Source organism: Scyliorhinus canicula, chromosome 1 (assembly GCF_902713615.1).
Source record: "Scyliorhinus canicula chromosome 1, sScyCan1.1, whole genome shotgun sequence".
Lineage (NCBI taxonomy): Eukaryota > Metazoa > Chordata > Chondrichthyes > Carcharhiniformes > Scyliorhinidae > Scyliorhinus > Scyliorhinus canicula.
Window position 1 is genome coordinate 73,525,827 of NC_052146.1, and position 15,408 is coordinate 73,541,234.

Here is a 15,408-nt window from a genome sequence, read left to right on the forward strand (position 1 = left end):
TGGCACAAGCCCAGCAAGGAGGACACAGAAAGTGATAATTTCAAGCCAGCCTTAAGACTCCCTTAACAACATCGAGGGCCGAAGGGCCTGTTCTGTGCTGTACTGTTCTATCTATCTATCTAAAGGAAGGGTGCCCCAACATGAAGGGAAGGTAAGGCCTATGAGCGATCCCTCCCCCTGAAATTGAAAGTCCAGTCCAGGCCCAGAGTTGAACATATCAATGTCCCCACTTCCTCTCTGGTGCGCCCTGAGCATTTCACACCCTGGAGATTGATGGCTGGCTGGTTGAGTGCTCACCACCAAAATCCCGCTCAGTGGTGAGGCCACCAGGTTCACGTTTATATAAACCTGTTGCAAATGGCGCCAGAATCCCCTGAATTATCAGTGAGGGAGGAAGTCCCGAGTGAGTTCTCGCAAATTACATGCTAATATATTAAAGTGAGGTTGGCCGGCTCCTGCGGCATGTTTTGCATTACTTCACAGGCTACGGGGGCTGAAAATCAGAAATCGCGATCACGCCGGAGTGAATCACGTTTTCTGAGTCTCTCTGAATTTTGTGCATGCGCCACCATTCTCACTGACCGCTAATCAAAATTCCCCCCCACAGTCTTTTGTGAAGTGTGACAAATACAAATTTTATTTTATGCAAAATATAATTTCATTGCCAAAAATGCCCTTTGTATTTTAGTGATAAGTAGGTATCTGACATTCAAGTCAAGTTTATTGCATAATATTTTTATTATTATTTTCTCCTTGTTTCTTTTCTCCTGCAGGTTTGCATTTCTGGAGCATGATATAATTGTGCCACTGTCTGAGCTGCTTAATGATCCTGAGGATATCTGTCGTAAAAACATGCACATGGCTATGGAGATGTTTGCACAAATCCCTGCAGGTAGGATCTTAATTCAGCGAGCTGAAAAAGAAAGATGTATTGAGCAAAGTAATGGATGCTGTGATTGACATGTATGTTTTTAAACAATTTTGCATGCTAATTTAGGGCAACTATAGCAAGTTATATTGTTTGGGAAACTGAAATGTTTCCAGTGTTGTGCTAATATGCGAACTCTCTGAAAGCTGATTTGTGTTCCTAGAGTTATGCATCATTCCACTATTATCTGATGAAAAATATATAATTCTTAAATGTAAAATTTGCGTGCTCTGTTTCTTGCTCTGTTCACCTACCCACACATCCCCTACTGAATTATTCAAAATGCTCGGTGAGTAATTGTGACCAATTGCGACTCATAATTGAGGAAGACTTACACTGATTGATAGTGATCGAGGATCTCTGAAGGGAGATGATATCAAGCGGTCATAGTGGGTTGTTACACTTTCCTTGTATAGTTCATTCATATGTTAGAGGAGATATGAATTTGATTTTAGGTATTTGGAAATAATTGCTATGTTAAATAACTTGTATTTGTGACAGTTCATGCCTTTTGAGTAGCAAAGTATATCATTTGGACATAGTTTGCATACTTTTCACAGCTTTTGATAAAATATTATTTATCTCCTATATATCTGAATAGGGGGAAACAAAGAGCAATGAGAGGTTGTAATGTATTTAAGAGCTTTTGAAGCTCCAAATGCTTTCTACTTTTCTAAAGTTGAAATTGTGATAAAACTGTTATTGGCCTGTATGTACACAAGACTGGAATTGGACAAAGGTTATGGAATATCTAATTGCCTGTATTTATAGAGGCATTATTGGAATGAGAAGAAAATAATGATGTGGGACTTACTGCGGGTTTTGAAAACTGACGTATTTCAGTAGACTGGATGGTGAAAAACTTGCATCGGTTCGGATAGTCATTGATGAGGATGGATGGGAGGAGTTTCGAGCGGAGCATAAACACCAACATGAACTGGCCTGTTTCTGTGTCACATCTCCCACGTCATCGTATGTATGTGATTAAAGCTAAAAACGTTTCAAAAGGGGCGAGGGGAATTGAAACAGTCGCTTACTTCTATTACAGTTTTGCAACATCCAGAGTATTTTGCTTTTGTTTTGCTCAGTGCTGTTTTCCACTCTCAATATATTTCTTCTGGATTCTTTTTCCATGTGCCATTTTTGATATGTGATACCGCTTGGTCTAGAATTAGAAAAAAAAATGAATTCACTTGGGTGACCCGGTAATGGAGGTTTGTTTTACACTTCAGGTGTAATTATGCCCAGGCGACGTCATCCTCGCAGTGACCTGTCTTTGCCACGTGTTTTTTAGGGGGAAGAATGTCCTTTTATTCGGAGTTGAGATGGGTGGGTTGTTTACTATGTTTTCCCGGATTTATATATACCAGAAGCTGTTTGAATAATTTATCTGCAAGCAATAGAACTCATTGTTTAGCTTTTCCTGCGGCCTTATTGATTCCATTCCTACAATGTAGCATTTTGGTTTAATGGGTGTATTTGCAATTTGGAAAATTTGCTATATTGTGAAGTTTGAATATATTTTTCCCATACGGTGTGAAGTGGGATCACTGTTTTATATATTTTTTAACAGAAATGCCTTTTAACCATTGAGACTTGAATGTGTTGGCTGATTGTTGTCACAAACATTAAGTGACATCCTTTTACATTTAATTTGTTAGTTATGTTTGCGGCACCACCTATCATATGGGGTACCTTCAGAACAGTAGTTTTTCTGGGACCCACTTTTACCAACCGGGACACTTTTACCAACCTTCGCGACCCACGCTGGCTGACCTTCACGACCCACAGCGGCTGACCCTCGCGACCCACGCCAACTAACCCTCGCGACCCATGCCGGCCAACCTTCACAACACACCATTTTCGCTTGCCTTTAGTGCAACAGCTGAGCCTGCTTGGTCCTCACAACCTCACTCCAATCAGGTTCATAGGAGGAGAGGGCAATGCACATAGCAGGTGTGGAGTTCAGCCGGTTCCTTTATGCTGTCTTCATCTTTGTGAGGATGGAAAATCCAACCTCCCACACGTAGGTCGTTGTGAAGAGCAATGGCAACAAAATGCTAATTTTACTTAGCACTGGATACTCCTCCAAGACACGATAGAATGCTGACGGCCTCATGGACTTGTGGCGTGTTTTTAATGTGCTGTCACAGGCGAAGCGTAGAAATTAATTTGGAGTCCGCTGCAAGTTAATAATGGACTCTGAGGTCTCAAACTCAAAGATTTTTCGCCCACCTCTTTCAATATCTGAAACTTCTCCACTGAAAAGTACTGACAAAAAGTGTTGATCAGTGCAGCCAGATGCAACTGAATAAGGTCCCTTACGAACACTTTTTTTTTTTGATGTGTTGTAGCATTGTGGGGAAAGGGTAGTAGTTTGGGATTTGTACTTGTACTTACCAAACTTTCAATGACTTTTGGAAAGCAACTATTTCTTCATCGTGCCAAAAGCAATCATCATCCTTCCCTTGCAATTTGAGGTTTGGTTTGTTGAGTATTGAAAACATGTATGCAAGGTAAGACATAGTAAGCATCCAACTCTTATTTGCCAGTACGTGCCAGCATATATTGCAAATGGGCTTTGTAGCCTGATTTGCATTGGCACAATTAACAAAATCATACCTCAAGAAATTATCTTTATACTGCTTTGCTCTGGATTTCAGTTTGTTCTTGGACTATTCACCAGAGGCCCTGGAGCTCTGTATACAGCTCACGCTAGCACTGCTTTGTCCTGCCCTGGACTCTTCTGAACAGCTCTCTCCAACAGATTCAGTTTTGAGTTCCTGGCCTGTTTGTGCCTCTGGTCCTTTCTTCCTTATAACAAAACGATCCATCTTCAGTTCTTCACAGTCCTGTTGTCTTGCTTGCTTGCAGCTAGAAAATGGAGTTATCTCTCTTCCATGATTTTGCACCAAAAGCAAGGATGTACGGGCACTTGATGTCAGTGTTTGTGCCGGATGTGCGACCTCTCTGCTGCCACCTCTGGTGGGAAGACTGCATCATTCACATTTAAAAGCCGGTCTCGGCCGGCATTCTCCACTTAAAAGCCAGTTGTGGCTGGCATTGCTCCACAACCCTCTCAACACCCGCCCATGACCCACCGCTGGTTGCGACCTGCAATTTGAAAAACCCTGCTTTAGAACGTTGGCACGACATGCCATTCATAATATAATGCACAGATTTAATGTATTGCAGATAATTATATATAGCAAAACTAGAGTTGAGTGAACACATGCAAATGAACACACCACCTAACATTATTAATGACTGTGCGGATTAACAAAAACAACATTTCCGACTCCAATTTGGAGGTATCCGCTGTAGCTTTTGTTGCACAACTGCTGTAAACAATGACAATACCAAAGATGAAGGCAGCAATGGTCACAGCACGACTGTCGCAAGCATATCTTGCTTCTATATCTGTAATACGGTGCATGTATTCACACTTATTCGTTACTTCAATGCCAGCTCTGTAAAAGGTTTGAGGAAACAGGTTGTTTGTAAATACGCAAAACTATCTGAAAATGTCTAAGTATTGAGCAGAGCACCTTCCTACTGGTAAATAGTTAACCCAGAGTTAGATATTCCATCTTCTTTATGCGCCCCATATCCCCTCTCACCTATCTATTTTGATGAGATCAACAATACATCCTGTACAAAATACTATAACGTCTTCATAGAAATAACGAACAATGATAACATTTTATTATGTTAATTTTCTCGAACAGAGTTTTAACCATTTTAAACTTATCCTATGTGGTAGTATGACTAGAGGTACTACGGTACCTGGGAGTGTGAGCTGCTATTGGTGTAGAAGGCTCGCTGCCCATTGGCCCAAGTGTTGTCTTCTCATTGGTCGAGAGGAAGGTAGCTCCGCCTACAAGGCAGAGTATAAGAACCCGTCTTTCCCAGCAGCCATCGTTCTTTCGGTACTCCTGCTGCTGGGCACACTTCTTGTAGATTAAAGCCTTTGATTCGGACTACTCCTTCGTTTCTGTGTTCATTGATCGCGCATCATCCTATTCCAGATGTATTGCACATTAGAGGTGCGATCTGCCAGCCACACTGCGTGCCACGTCGCATGGTAAATGGCGGAGACCCTGCTCCTGGGATCAACTCGGTTCTCCACGCCTCACGAGATTGAACTCGATCTCGCGAGACGTTGCAATGTGAAGCCTGCCCATTGTGGGCGTAATCACTTTTTTTGGCAAATCTGCATATTAGAGCAATTTTACACACTAATATGCAGCTCCCTGAGGAAACTGAGGGATTAAATCTTTTTGTCCCTTTCGCCTTCGAGACCGCGGGTGAGCGCTGTTCAGTATTGATCTCCACAAAGGGGAACCGGATGGAATTGCGCTCGTAGGGGTCTCCCAGGGGATTGGAGACTTCCAGGTAGATGCCCTCTGGGCAGGGTGGCACTCTGCCACTGCTGGTGCTAACTGGACATCCTGGCACTGCTAGCCTGTCAGTGCCCCCTGGGTGCCAGCCTGGCCAAGGTGCCCAGGTTCCAGGCTGGCATTTTATGTGTAGCAGTCATCAGGCGGGGGCTGCCCTTCTGAGGTGAGGGAGGGGTCCCACATACAGTAAGTTGGGGCTTGTGGGGAGGGGTGGGGTTCGGGCATTGCTTTGGGGGCTTGAGAGATCGGGACACCATTGAAAAATGACGTCCTGATCTCTCTGCACTGAGGAGTTCTGGCGAGCGGGGCTCTTCAGTGCAGGAAATGGGACTAAGTGCCGGCTCGCTGAGGCCCCTTATCTAACCGGAGTCAACTTAGGTAGCGTTGTGTTCCTCGGTGCTGCAAGCGCCGGAAACAAGTGGCTAAACGCGCTCGCTGTGGGGACGTAGTTCCCATTTGTTAAGTCGTGCTCTAGACCATGGTAGTTAATTTGCCTGCATGGCATTTTGAGAACATTTAAAAAATTATGTTCCCAGCACTCTGTGAAGCACCATAATTTAGATCAGAGGTTCATTCTAATTGATTGATTATCATACTGCTTCCCTCAGTTAAGTTAATGTTTATGATGGACCCAAATTAAATGGGACCATTCTTTTTGTGAGTTGTTTGATACATGTGATGATCTTAGAAGGTAGACTACCCAATCCAATGTTATGCCAGTTTTATGCCTCTTGGAAGTTCATTTCTGTAATGTGACTTGCCACCAGGTGGTGCAAAGCACTTAGATTTTAAAGTTGTATTCAATCTTACAGCTGCAAATGTGTTCAGTGGCCATTCATTTTACTTATTCAGTCTTCATTGTTAAATCGTCTTTGTTTACTTTTTGTGGATCCTTTGGTTCAAACAGAATTTCCTTTCGTTCTTCCAGATTATTATTATTATTATTAATTTCCTTGAGATACTGCATTAATCACAGCACATCTGGAACTGTAGTATAACTTGTATGATTGTCAGTCCTGCTACAGACTAAAGTGATTTGTCCATTAGATTAATATAGCAGATTTACTGATGCATCGTATGACTCAATTAACATGTAAACATGTGAAATTTAGTGATAAAGAAAAAGACAGGCATCATCAGAGATATAATACTGATGTAGTATTTAATTCAACCTATAACCTTACTGTATTTTCAGTAATCTACACAATGGCCCAGCTTTCGTAGTCAGTGGGAACACAATGGTGCTTGCTGCTGACCTCTAAGCAAGCTCCTGAAAAAGATATCTCCATCTCTGTGGTGTGCATTTCTCCCTTCCTGATGTTGGTTTGAATCTTGCACCAGGTCAAGGGGATCTCACAGACAGTAAAACAGGAAGTAAAATGTTTGATTTCTTAACCTTAATTAGAAGTTTTACAGAGAGTGATATAAATCACTAAACAGACAGACTAAATTAAGTACGGTGTTGAAATATTATGTACAAGTTTTTGTATGAAAAAGATACTTTGAGGAGATATGGAAATATTTATAATCGTGGAGAAATTTGACATTCTACAAATATAAAATTAGCCTTTCAAGGTATTGCAGCCAATGCCCTTCGGTATAGTATGTCACATGGGTACGTGCTGTAGCCACCTGGGGTGGCCACATCCCGATCACAAAATGGACACTTGCAGAGAATTAAGGAAAAATTGGACAATGCTAAGAAAGCAAGCAGGTACAAGGTTTGTCTGTGGATTGAAATTTGCAGCTCCCAGACAAGACCAATACTGCAAAGCCATTAGCATGCTAATGAGCTATTTCCGGGGACAAAAGAGAAACATTTAAGCAAACGATATCAAAGCAGACATCCCGGCGCCAGTGGAGACTAAAACAAAACCAGGCCAACGGTCACCTAGGGCCCACCCAGCGATCAGGCAGCCACACCTTTATTGGAGAAAATCAATACTGATGATTAGGATATGGTCCAATTAATTGGGGCCAAGTTCAAGGCCCACCCAAAAGCGCGCGAAGCCCCTTTGGGATATAAAAAGAAGACCCCAAGCAAGAATCATTCTTCTTGGCCTTGGCTCTCAGCAGCGAGAGACCTGCCTAGCAGCTGCACCAGACAAGTAAGTCCAGAGTCAACGCACGCTACGAGATAGACGCTCCTAGCTACTATTCTATACAAGTTCGATGCCAGCAGCCTCAGAACCGGACAACGGCCATTGTTCCTCTGACTGTGTGGGCACCCGAAGCTAAGTATAGGCTTTTAGTAGTAGTGATAGTTTAGTTAGTAGAGTTTGTGCATGAGTATAATTGACTGTGTGTAAATAAATGAGTATTGATTTTGTACTTACTAACTGGTGTATCGAGTCTTTGATCAGTATTCGGTTTTGAATCTTGTGGCGGTATGGAAAAGATACCTGGTGACTCTTGAGCAAACGTAATTAGAATTAAGGATGGCAACCATATTAACCGTCATAAACAGAGCCAATTAAGGAGAGAGCATAACGAGCAACAGTGGTGATATCATCAGAGGCATTTGGGAGATTTTTCTCTCTTCCATCTCCGACCGTAATCAAGCAATACCTCTGCAATAAACTCTTACAACTGGTTAAATAGCCTACGGTGTGGCAAACTGGTTATTCTCTGTTTATACGGTGAGTAAAAGTAAACCCCCCCAAAAAATTACAGTATTGAAAACAAAGCTGGCAATTAGTTTTTTTTTCAGTGAACTAGTCAGGAAAACAAACCTCCGATCTGGACTTTGAGTTGAAGATTGATTTTTGGATGACCACTCCACCATCCATAACTGTGTGGTAAAACTGGCTGTCAGGAGCAGGGCTTTAGCCTTGCTAAGAATGCAGCTGAATTATGAAAATGCTGGAAAGCACTCAGGACCGTTCTTACATTTTTCTCTATGCGACTGTGATGTAGGAGCGCTTGGAGAGTCGGAAGTGGGAAAAGAGAATGAGATCCTCAGCCAGCGCGTCGATTGTTGAGCCATAGGATTTGAACAATTGATGGGCTAAAGAAATAAAATCCTCATGGAAAACTAGCAGAGAAAGTTAGGAAATAAGGGGGTAGGCTGTATTTTTTTTTTAAAAAAGGGTTATTTATCAAAGCTGGGGGGTTTTCCAACTGCGTGCCTTTGCACATGGCGGGCTGCAGTATCGGATCCTTGGAACTCCAAGAGAGAGAGAGACCTGTTTTTGGAAAGCAACTGATTCTGGCCGTGGATGACTGGGGTTTGCCAGTTCTCCCAGTGTCTGCGTGGGTTCCCTCTGAGTGCTGTGGTTTCCTCCCACAGTCCAAAGATGTGCAGGCCAGGTGGATTGGCCATGATCAATGCGCGGGTTTATGGGGGTAGGTCGGAGGAGTAGGCCTAAGGGAAGTGCTCTTTCGCGGGGTCGGTGCAGATTCGATGGCCGAATGGCCTCTTTCTGCACTGTAGGAATTCCATGTATTCTATGAAACAGCTTGTAAGGAGCTTTTTCTGGTGGCTGGGGCTAGACTCTTAAATTGAAGAAAGAGTAGGCCAATGTCAGTCTTGTGCAAGATACGAAATACTCCACCTCTGCAACCACTTCCCCCTTGGCATTAGCCAAAGCAACCATGGCACACGTTCTAAATGGCCCGAAATCATGATAATGAAGTCGATGACTTCAGAAAAGAAAACAAACATTTGGATTAAGTATTCGCGCGATTTGGCAAACCGGAACAACTGGTTAGGTAGTGATACTGGAACTCAGTTCACGTGGACTATCTTCGGAACAATGTCATACAACACATAAAATCTGCACCTTATAATCCTTTCACAAACAGATTGGCGGAGAGGTTGGTACAGTCATTAAAGAATGCCATCAAAGCATTGAAGGATGAAGAACGTTATCTAAGTGAGTAAACAAGTTTCTCATTTTCTATAGAAACGCTGCCCATGTGACAAGCCAAAACTCGCCGGCAATATTGTTTCTAAAACGGAAGTTGAGAACCAGGTCGAATTTGCTCTTACCGCCTGCCGCCTGACACTTCTAACATTGTAGAGCAACAAAACAAAAAGCAAGTTACTCGCCATGAACAGACATCGAAACCAAGAAGATTTGAGCAAGGAGAAAGCTTTTTAACAAGAAATTACTCGAGCAAGTAGTGGGTACCTGCCACAATACTCACGAGAAAGGGGGCCTATTTTGAGATGTGTGTGTGTGTGTGTGTGTGTGTGTGTGTGTGTGTGTTTGTGTGTCATTAGAGGCACGTGGGAGATTTTCTTCTCTTCTATCTCAGACGGCGAGCAAGCAACATCTCGGCAATCAACCCTGACAACTGGTTAAGTAACCTACAGTGTGGCAATCTAATTATCCTTTGTTTATACTGTAAGTAAACTCCCACCAATATAACACCAGATCAGAAAGTTTTTTCAACAGTACTTATGAATTTACTGTACTGACAGAAACCCAGTTACACCTCATTCAACAAGGTGTAAATTATTCAAGGCATTTTACAGTGAGACGATTGGCATAAAAATGGAGGTTCTCATCAGTTCATGGATTTCCCATTGATTGCAGTCTGGAGTGCTTAGCGCATCCTTTGGAAAAGCATAGAATCTACTGACTGTGGTGATCCACCACTATATATATGTGTGTGCCTGTATGAGGGGATGTACAGCAGTACCTGCTATTACAGGTTTGCCGGTAAGCCCCTGCCGGCTAGCTCCGCCCACAGGAAGCAGTATAAATATTCATGAGTTCTCCTGAGCTGCCATTCTACAGCTGCTGGCGAAGGAATAACATCTCATGGTAATAAAGCCTCACTTGTACTGATTCGTGTCTTTGTGTGCAATTGTTAGCGCATCACTGACAGCAAGTTCTAAATTTTCATATTGATTGTGCATGCCCTCGTTCTCATCACACAATCTGGACCAATGTATCTTTCTCTCCCATGGTAAATGGTTAATATTTGTTTATAATGCAAATTCTTTTACCATAATTCACAGCTTATAAATTGACCCAGGGTATAAGATGATCTAATTTTTTTCAGCCCCAAAAATCATGTTTTTACATATACTCAAGTGTATAGATCGATCCCTATTTTCAGCCATGCCACACTGTATTCACGTTAGAAGTTAGCCTCAATTTTCCACCCCACAAATACATGCATTACTTACCAGTAACATATTGCTGGGTATGTTAATTCCTGATTCTTTGTGGTCGGTCTGGACTCAATAAAATCTGAGATGGATTTGCAGGTATCATCATTTAATAATAACTAACTTGCAAGGCTGACTCAATCCATAGGACCTCAGGACACACACACTGTCTTCTGAGAGCCCAGGATAAAGAGAACCTCAGGACAAAGGAACACTGGAGATATACTTCAAATTACATCAAGATTCGCATACAAACTTCCCATTGGTCATTTTACACAACTCCTGACCTGGTCATATATCCTAATTGGCTCACTTATCCTGGGCCTCTTGCTACCCAGCATCCTTTTCACTATTCTCTCCACGAGGAAAAGCTCCCCTCCCCCTTCCTAGCAATGCTGTGCTCATCCCTTTGTTCTCTGTGAACACATTACCCTCAGGGTCCTACTGTCCATCATATTCGTTTGTTCACTTCCTCAGGTACAGGGGATCAAGCAGGTGAGATGGGCTGTGTTGCCAAGATGTACAGGAGCTAAAGACATGCCTACTCTGTGTCGGATGTTGATGACATTTCAAAATGGCTACCACTAGTACACCAGTGGTTTACTTTATACTTGGCGTACAAGCCATCCCTGTTTTGGAGGGATTTTCAGTGGCTTCAAAGAATGAATTATACGCCGACCCATGTTCCCTCTAAGCTGCATGTCTGTGTTGTCCTGCAACAGTCCATTAGCTGCTGCATGCATAATTATTGCAGTCAGTCACAACCTCAGCCATGTCTTGTGTTTATTATGTTACGACCAGTCTCCAGGTGAGGTTCCCCAAATTTGTTAATCCGGGCAAGATCCCTCAATTTGTTGTTGACCAGCTGGAATACCCCCAAGTTGTTATGCCAAGGGTGAAGAGAGATCATAGAATCATAGAATTTATAGTGCAGAAGAAGGATATTCAGCCCATCCCGTCTGCACCGGCCCTTGGATAGAGCACCCTACCAAAACCCACACCCCACCCTATTCCCGTAACCCCACCCAACCTAACCATTTTGGACACTAAGGGCAATTTAGCATGGCCAATCCACTTAATCTGCACATCTTTGGACTGTGTGAGGAAACCGGAGCACCCGGAGGAAACCCACGCAGACACGGGGAGAAAGTGCAAACTCCTCACAGACAGTGACCCGAGCCGGTAATTAAACCTGGGACCCTGAAGCTGTGAAGCAACTGTGCTATCAACTGTGCTACCGTGCCCCCCTAATGATGAACTGGCTCCCTTTCTTTATTCAACTCTCTCTGGTGGTTGCACAAGATTAATCTAACCCTTCGCGGATTCCGTTTCCCAGTCCCAATATTTATGTTTAAAAGGAGCCAATGTAACCAGGCTTTTATGAATTAAAGATAGAGTGAGTTTATTAACTACTAATGGTAAGAAAATGATAAAACACATGCTATACATTCATGCAGATTAAGAATGAGAACTGAGTCCAAAGTAAGTAAGCTTTAAAAAAATGTATCCGAAACTCCTTGACTCATGAGGAGTAGCTAGTTCAGTGTTGCAACCATTGTGATTTGAGATTCCAGTAGTGCTGACTTCAGCAAGCACATTTTGGTTCTGAGATTCTGGTGTTCTGCAGTATGGTGGAGAAACATCCCTGTTTCCATTTCAGCTATGAGGCGCGATCTACTGTCCTCGTCGTGCCCCTCGGGAATGATCCCTGGATTGATGTGGCTTCAATTCCCATCGAACATTAACTTTCCAAGATGAAGTCCTGTTTGAAGTTTTAGAGTGATGATATCACTGAATAGATATGGTATTATCTGAAATGAAATGAAATGAAAATGGCTTATTGTCACAAGTAGGCTTCAAATGAAGTTACTGTGAAAAGCCCCTTGTCACCACATTCCGGCATTCCGGGGAGGCTGGTACGGGAATTGAACCCTCGCTGCTGGTCTGCCATGGTCTGCTTTAAAAGCTAGCTATTTAGCCCTGTGCTAAACCAGCCCCTGAACCTATCTAGAACCAATCACAAAACCACTCTTAAGTCTTTTGAGGTTCGGAGCACATGTAATTAAATGCTTTTCTGAAGAAAAGCAGAGATTTTTTGAAATTTATCCATTGAGGTGTTGGTTTTCCCCAAACTATTGAATCAGGTCTTCAACAAACAGACCCACCTCAGCCAGCAGCGTCTTATCCATAACAAAAATGTCTGTCTGGGAATACACCTTATGTACATGGAAGTAGAACAAAAACTCCTTACTTCTCGGTCTCCCAAATCTCCACAGATCGATTTTCCCCCCCCCCAAGGTCCGAACACCGAGACCCATCCCTCATCCCTTAACAAAGCACTGTAAACCGGCCTAACCCCAAACAGAACCGAAAAAACGAAAGAAACCCAAACAACATAAACGCAAAGTTTTTCACAGCATAGTTTGGTTCTCAATCAAAGCTCAAGGTCCTCCTTCCCCTGCCAGTCCATTCTCCTTCATGAAGTCCGCTGCTTCCTCTGCCGAGCCAGAGTACAGTTCTCGGCACCCATAGGTCACCCATAGGTGAGCCGGGTACAGTAAATCAAACTTAACACCCTTCTTTTACAGGGCCGACTTGACCTTATTAAATCTCGCCCTCGTCTTCGCTAGCTCTGCTCCCAAGTCTTGGTACACCCGAATCTCGACATCTTCCCAAGTACATCGCCTCGTCTGCCTGGCCCACTTCATGATGTGTTCCTTTTCCAGAAACCGATGCAAACGTACCACCATTGCCCTTGGCTGCTCAACCCCCTGGGTCTTGTGTATCAGTGCCCTGTGGGCCCGATCCACCTCCAACGGCCAGTCAAACGCACCTTCCCCAAGCAGCTTCTTCATCATCTTCCCAACACACGCACCAGCATCCGATCCTTCGAGTCCCTCTGGCAAACCCACAATCCGATATTCTCCCTCCGAGTACGGTTCTCCATGTCTTCCACTTTTTCCAGCAGTCTTTTCTGCTGGTCACGCATCAGCCCAATCTCTGCTGCGATCGAGGTGAACTGTTTCTGATGCTCCCCCGCCAGCTCTTCCAACCTCTGGATCGCCTGTCCCTGAGCTGCCAGTCTCGTCTCCCTGCGGTCAACCACCGCCTTGATCGGGTCCACCACCCGGGTCAGGTCCTCCAAACTTTCCTTCCGCTGTTGGGTGAACTACTCATTCAAGAAGCTCACCAACTGGTCCATTGGCCACTGAGCCGGCAGGGCCAGACTCTGCCTGCCGTCGTCTCCGTGCGCGTTGTCCGCTTCTGACTCGAGTCAACCAACTAGTTCGCTTTTTTTCCGGGCACTTCTGGACCGCAGCTCCATAAACTAGGGGTCACTCACTTCTACTCTCACTTCTGCACCTTTTTCCACAAAATTCCAGTGACAAACCGGCATAAAGGCCACAAAAAGACCACCATGAGCGGGAGCTGCCAAAGATGGGACCACTCACTCCATGCTACTGGAACTTCCGTGGGGCAGCTGTATTGAGCCCCGGCTGCCCCTGCGTCATCTGGCCCTGCCAGCCCTGGTGGCTCTACAATTGTGCACCATGGTCTTGGCGCCCTCGCCTATGCTCCTTAGTGATTGGGCTATGCTCTGCAGTGACCCGGCAGTGCTCATCTGCATCTGTGACAAGCTCTGCAAGCCTCGGCCATTCCCATCTGGGACCGGGAAATGTCCTGCAGCATCTCATCAAGGTCAGTCTCGTACTGGGTCATATACCCCAGCAAGTCGGACAGTCTACCGAGGCACTCAGTCATGGCCGTCATCGACTGCGCCACACCTTGGACACCTTCAATCTTGCTGCCGGCATCGTGCACCAGGCTCTCTACTGCGGTCACCACCCTAGCATTGCCGATGACTAGTCTTTTTTTGGTTTCTTATGTGCTTTGCTGATAATTCTCACTTTCTCGACCTTTGCCTCCAAAGTAAGCTATCTTCATTACATACAAATTGTACCATGTCAGATTCAGTGACCATTTTATAATGTTTTACCCTGAGTTTATTTTTTCAGAGCTTGGACCAGAATCGATGATAGTTTAGTGTCAAAATGAATTACATTTTTTTTAAATAATCAAATGTAGCTGGGATATTTTTGTTGAAAATCTGAACAATTTTGACCAACTTTGACCATTTCTATGATTGTGCTTGACCTGTTTTATCTAACCCAGTCAGTCATCATCATCAGAATGAGAGGTAAATCATTTCATTTTCATGAATTGTGTGATTTGATTACGCTGCATCGAAAGTACTATATCCTCCTTTTCCATGGTGTTGCCATTTTGAAATAAGAACTCTGTGCTTTTTCTGAAGCAATAATACCACAGCACCAAAACAAGAAATCAAAAAGATATCAGATTCTCGTTATTAAAAGCTATAATAATGGAGGATATATACTGTAGCCACTGAAATACATTGGTATCTACAAACCAGTTAGAATTTCTTGTTCTGATATTGGAATGATATTTCACCTGCGTGATATACTACTCGGGTAATAGTATCAGAACATTTTTCATCAGTGATTTAGAGGTGCTTTCTTGTAGCAGTTGGCCAGTTGTGGTAAATAAAGATACTTTTCTGCTCTTCCTGAATCATTTCATAACTCCCTTTGCGCTTGCAATTACTTTTGCCGATGGTGAGCTGTACTCAGTGACCATTCTGACGTTTTATTTTGCTGGTTCCCTAAAGAAACAACACAGATGGGAGGCAGTAGAAGAATTAGCCCAGTTTGTCAGCTGTAACCTTGAGCTCTAATGATATCTGTAAGTGAAGGATGACGGAAAGCATATTAATTGTGTCATGCTTTGCATTTCTAAGATAACCTTTAATGTTTCATATGACGGTTACATTCATCTCCTGATCACATTATGATATTACATCTTGTAAGGACTTACTTGTATTCTCCTGAAATGGACAGGAGGGGTTTTAATTTAAAACAGCCCTGATTTCTCCTCTC

The 15,408-nt window shown here is 43.5% G+C and overlaps 1 protein-coding gene across 1 annotated transcript in view; it reads left to right on the forward strand.

The window, feature by feature from the left end:
* The window catches only part of rsph14 (radial spoke head 14 homolog), a 998,814-nt gene that overhangs the window by 46,296 nt on the left and 937,110 nt on the right, over positions 1–15,408 (forward strand). The window contains exon 3 of the mRNA XM_038793258.1: positions 774–892. Within this exon, the coding sequence (XP_038649186.1) occupies positions 774–892 (119 nt within the window). The remainder of the gene's footprint in view (positions 1–773; positions 893–15,408) is intronic.